At 36.9% G+C, this 4602-nt stretch overlaps 1 protein-coding gene across 1 annotated transcript; it reads left to right on the top strand.

The window, feature by feature from the left end:
* The first annotated feature begins 2208 nt into the window (after positions 1–2208).
* LOC144545586 (mRNA splicing factor, thioredoxin-like U5 snRNP) lies at positions 2209–4139 on the top strand. The gene is made up of 4 exons (XM_078294151.1): positions 2209–2443; positions 2536–2693; positions 2817–2883; positions 3909–4139. Exons 1-4 carry the CDS (start codon positions 2309–2311, stop codon positions 4005–4007), a joined length of 459 nt encoding a protein of 152 aa, XP_078150277.1. The 5' UTR covers positions 2209–2308; the 3' UTR covers positions 4008–4139.
* The last annotated feature ends 463 nt before the right edge of the window (positions 4140–4602 follow it).

The raw sequence follows: 4602 nt of genomic DNA, 5'->3' as shown, positions 1-4602 counted from the left end.
AAATAGATTAGAAAGGAAGTGGCTGGACCAAGATTCTTTTTGCTTATAAGTCACTGACATATGGGTCCATGTATCAGCTTTTGGTGTTATTGCGGATGTGCAGCTCGTAATACTAATAAGACTGTAATAGAGAATTTTTTTAAAGTAGTAGGAGAACCTGTAACAGAGAACTTATAACAGAGGATTAGGATTATAGACTGTGCTGACAAATTGGATCATAATTTGAGGAATTCCTTGCTGATTTTCAATTTGCCAGTACATGTAAATTGAACGAGCTGACAACTTAGATATGGTAAGGAGATGTGTTCTTCTTCTCTGCAGGGTGTGCCAGACGGGGAGGATATATGTATAGAGAGGAGGTCTTTTGCAGATCTCATAACATGATGCACAAATCTTGAAGCAATGCACACGGCACCATTCATGTGGTAAGGAGAATTTAATTCGCAGGTACATTAATTACCTGAGAAAAGCTAGCAGACTTGGTATGGCATAGTTGGTAAATGGCTAGCCAAATGAGATAGTCACCTACCTACTTGGTAACAAAATTGAATATTGAATAAGTTGTAATGCGCACAGTGACTGACTGAATTATTCTTGTCACTGTACCATCTTCTCTTGTCTTAATTAATTACAAATTGGGGCCAGTGGTCTAATTACTTCAATCCTAATCTTATAGCACAACAGGGCTGAGATAACAAAGGACTTGAGGAAAAATAGCTAGGCAACCACAAAACAATAGGGCCAAAAATAATTTTAAATTGCATTTGTTTTAATTTGAGCATCTTATACTTTTGTAAGTTTCAAAATATAATTAGTGGGGTTTACCTTTGAAAGTTTCAAACAAAATATTTATGTAACTACATATGGGCTTTGGAGTTTGGATGCCATGTGGGCATGCCATAACTAGGTTGCATGAAAAAAGGAGATGGACAGAAGCTCAATAAATTAAGTAGCATACACGGGAATAAAGAGCTTACAGATTTCCTAGTCAGAGACAGAGGAGCAACGATTGACAGTTCATTTAAATACATCTGTACATATTTTCTGTACTCGTTATTCAGCTATATATGTATATATCCGACTATCCGTCAAGGTTTTTAAATTAAATCTTTTTCTTTATTTTAGAAAAAGATAATTCATGTCATCAATAGTAGGCCCCAGCACAAACAAATCAGGGCTGATTTCCTATGTACACCTAGAGGTTTAATTAAACCCGAATCGGGTAACCCGGTCCATACCCGCCCGTACCCATTACCCAGGGTACCTGTGCCCGAGCCTGGGCATGGGTCGGGTACGGGCAAAAAACGGACCGGACCACTATTTTTGGACGAAAACCCGACCTAACCCGTACCCGTTCCGTAACCTTACCCGACCTAACCCGTACCCGTTTACCCATACCCTACCCGACCCGTTTTTTTTTTCAAAAATTCAAAATTCAAATTTCCTCCCTCCCCCCAAATCCGGTTCAGTCCCATCCGGACCCGACCGGCCGGACCCACCCGGACCGAACCGGACCGACCGGATGGGACTTTTTTTTTTTTTTTTCTGTTATTCTTTTTAAAATTAAAATTTTTATCCCTCCAATAAAATTTCTTTAAATACCCCTCTCTTCCTTCCTTCATTTTCACATCTCCATCTCCATCTCAATTCTCAAATACTCAATATCTATATTCTCTCAATCTAAAATTTTATTATTCTCAAATTTTAAATTTATTGTTTAAAAAAATATATAGTTGTAAATTTAATTTCTTCTACAAATACGCAAACGGAATTACGAAGGTATCAAAATTACGAAGTTCGGCACCTCCCGCAAGATTTTTCCGCGAGATTTAAATGTTACATTTATTTCATGTTAGATTAATTTATTTTTGTAGAGTAATTTAGTTTATGCTAGATTTATTAGATGTTAAGTAATTAGATTTGTTAGATTTATTTTATGTTAAATTCGTTAAGTAATTAGATTTGTTAGATTTATTGAATATGTTAGATTTATTTAGTTTATGTTAGATTTGTTAGATGTAAAGTATTTAGATTTGTTAGATGTAAATTAATTAGATTTGTGAAGTAATTAGATTTGTTTTGATGTTAGATTTTATTTTTGAAATTCGGATTTATTTTTCATAGGTTAAAAATATGTTATATTTATTTTTGAAAATATGTGTAGTAATTAGATTTTCTCTTCAACGGGCCCGTAAGCATTTCTGAGAAGCAATCCATCGAGCACCTTCTGCGCAGACAGAACGGAGTATCTCGTACGAGCGCGCAAAAGATACGAGAGAGAGAGAGAGAGAGAGAGAGAGAGAGAGAGATGGGATCGGTGGTGCTGCCAACGCTGGCGACAAAACGGGAGATCGACACTATCATCCGAGACACCCTTGACAAGGTCCTCGTGATCCGATTCGGCCGCGCTTCCGACCCCTCCTGCCTCCACCTCGACGACATCGTAGGCTGCCCCTCCCCTCATTTCTTCCTCATTTTTTTATTTCCGTTCGATATCTCAGAGATGTCTCTGATTGATTAGTATCATGGATTTAGCTCTCCAGGGTGTGTAGAGATGTTTCGAGATTCGCCACAATTGGATTGGTCGATGTCGATACAGAGGAGGTTAAGGTTTATGTCGAGTATTTTGATATTACCCTGGTGCCAGCGACTGTTTTCTTCTTCAATGCTCACCACATGAAGATGGATTCAGGGTAAGTAGTAAACTTCTCTTTTTGAGGTGAAACACAAGGGGTTATTTCTAGTAGCCAGTCCATATTTTATTTACCAAGCTATGAAGTTTATTTTCTCTTTTTTTTTTTTTTGTAAATGTGCAGAACGGCTGATCATACAAAATGGATAGGATCATTTCACAGCAAGCAGGATTTTATTGATGTCGTTGAGGTAAGTAAACATTTTCTATTATTTAATGCTTTTCAAGTGGTTAGGAGGTTGACATCATATTGAAAATTCATGCTTCTCTTTTGGTAAATTAAGGATTTGAATTGTGCAGTACAGATTGATACCGACTGCTGTTTGCCCTCCCTTGTGAAACTTGAACCATATATCAATAAGACAACTTAACAACAGATAAAACAATGAAAAAGGAAAAGGAATTTGGTGTGGTACAAAACTGCTGGTCTGCTGTATGCTCTTAAGTGTAGCCTGACTGGTACACTGAAAAAATATTTTAATGCACACATGCTGGCAATACCTAACCTGGTCTCAAATACACACCTGAATTAATACCTATTCCCAACTGAATACAATTTGAACCAAACTGACCAAAATTTGAGCAACCTAAACTCTCAACGGAGCAAGAAGCAGACCAACCAAACCTGAAATAGTATGTGAAATAGGACACCCAAAATTGTCCCAATTTTGAATCAATTTTGACGGGTAATAGCGCAACATGTTCCAAACCCCAACTTTAGCCAGCCTATTGTGCCCAAAGCAAAACAAATCATACCAAATGTTAGCCAGCCTATTGACTCATGAGTGCAGAATGGAATAAACCGGAAACCGGAAAAGGAAAATAGCATGAACTTAGCACCAACCCGATATGTTTGCCTATCCATTGCTTTGTTTGGAGGGAACACCCAAAAATCAATAAATAAAATGAAGCAATCAACTTAGCGCCAACCCGACATGTTCACCACTGTTGGTTATTATTAGTCTTGAACTGGTGCAAAACGAAAATAAGATAGTCATGTGCAGTCCTAAGGATTGCATAAATGCTCAGTGCATATGTTAACTACTATCAGTCTTAGGAACATCTGAGAATTGTTCAGAAGTCTTTATGACCAGCACCAAAATTCACAATTAATTTATTGTTTGAAGGGTAAAATTATGACTTTGTTAAATTTAGCAACCCAGATAAGGCAATGGACTCACAAAATTAAGAAATTTTATTTGTGTTCATATATTAGGCTATATATAGAGGAGCAATGAAGGGAAAACTTATTGTGACATGCCCGCTTCCATCTGAGAGAATACCAAGATTCCAATTACTTTTCAAAGATGTGTAGTTATTTTTTTTTTATCTTTTATGTCCCTTTTAATTGATGAATTGATTTAGTCTCGTTGTGTAATTTAAGGAATTAATTTAAATTTACTACTTGTCTAATTCATAAGAAGAAATTTGCACCTTTGTAAGTCTACTTTTATCTTGCAAGGCATCTCAAATATATTAGCTGTTCGTTTCAGCCCAGAATAGCATAGTGGGCTAGCTAGCTAGTATGTGCGGCTCAGGTAAAAATAATTACGGGCCTGGTTTAAGCAGTTTGTTTTGACCCAAAATAAATCAATGGCCAGTTTTCCCAATTTCGATGCCATTTCTTTCTCGCTTCATCTAAAACTTTATGAAGGAATTGCGGAAGCAAATAATCCTCTAACAATTTATTTACATACCCAACATTAACTTTTTAGCATAGAACTAGTCTACCACTGAGAACTTTGATCAAATGCGTTTCACGTACTGCTTAAATGCAAAAGTCCCAGGCTCTCATGTTCCTAAAATTTAAACCTCCACTCGTGAACTTTTTTCTGGCTTTTGTAGTGTGCACAATATGTGGATATAGTGAAAATAGTTCCCATAATAATAAGTGCTGCTCGCCTGCTCCT

The sequence above is a fragment of the Carex rostrata genome, chromosome 2 (genome assembly GCF_964058835.1).
Source record: "Carex rostrata chromosome 2, lpCarRost1.2, whole genome shotgun sequence".
Taxonomy (NCBI): Eukaryota; Viridiplantae; Streptophyta; class Magnoliopsida; order Poales; family Cyperaceae; genus Carex; species Carex rostrata.
This window is presented reverse-complemented; position numbering and strand designations above follow the sequence as displayed.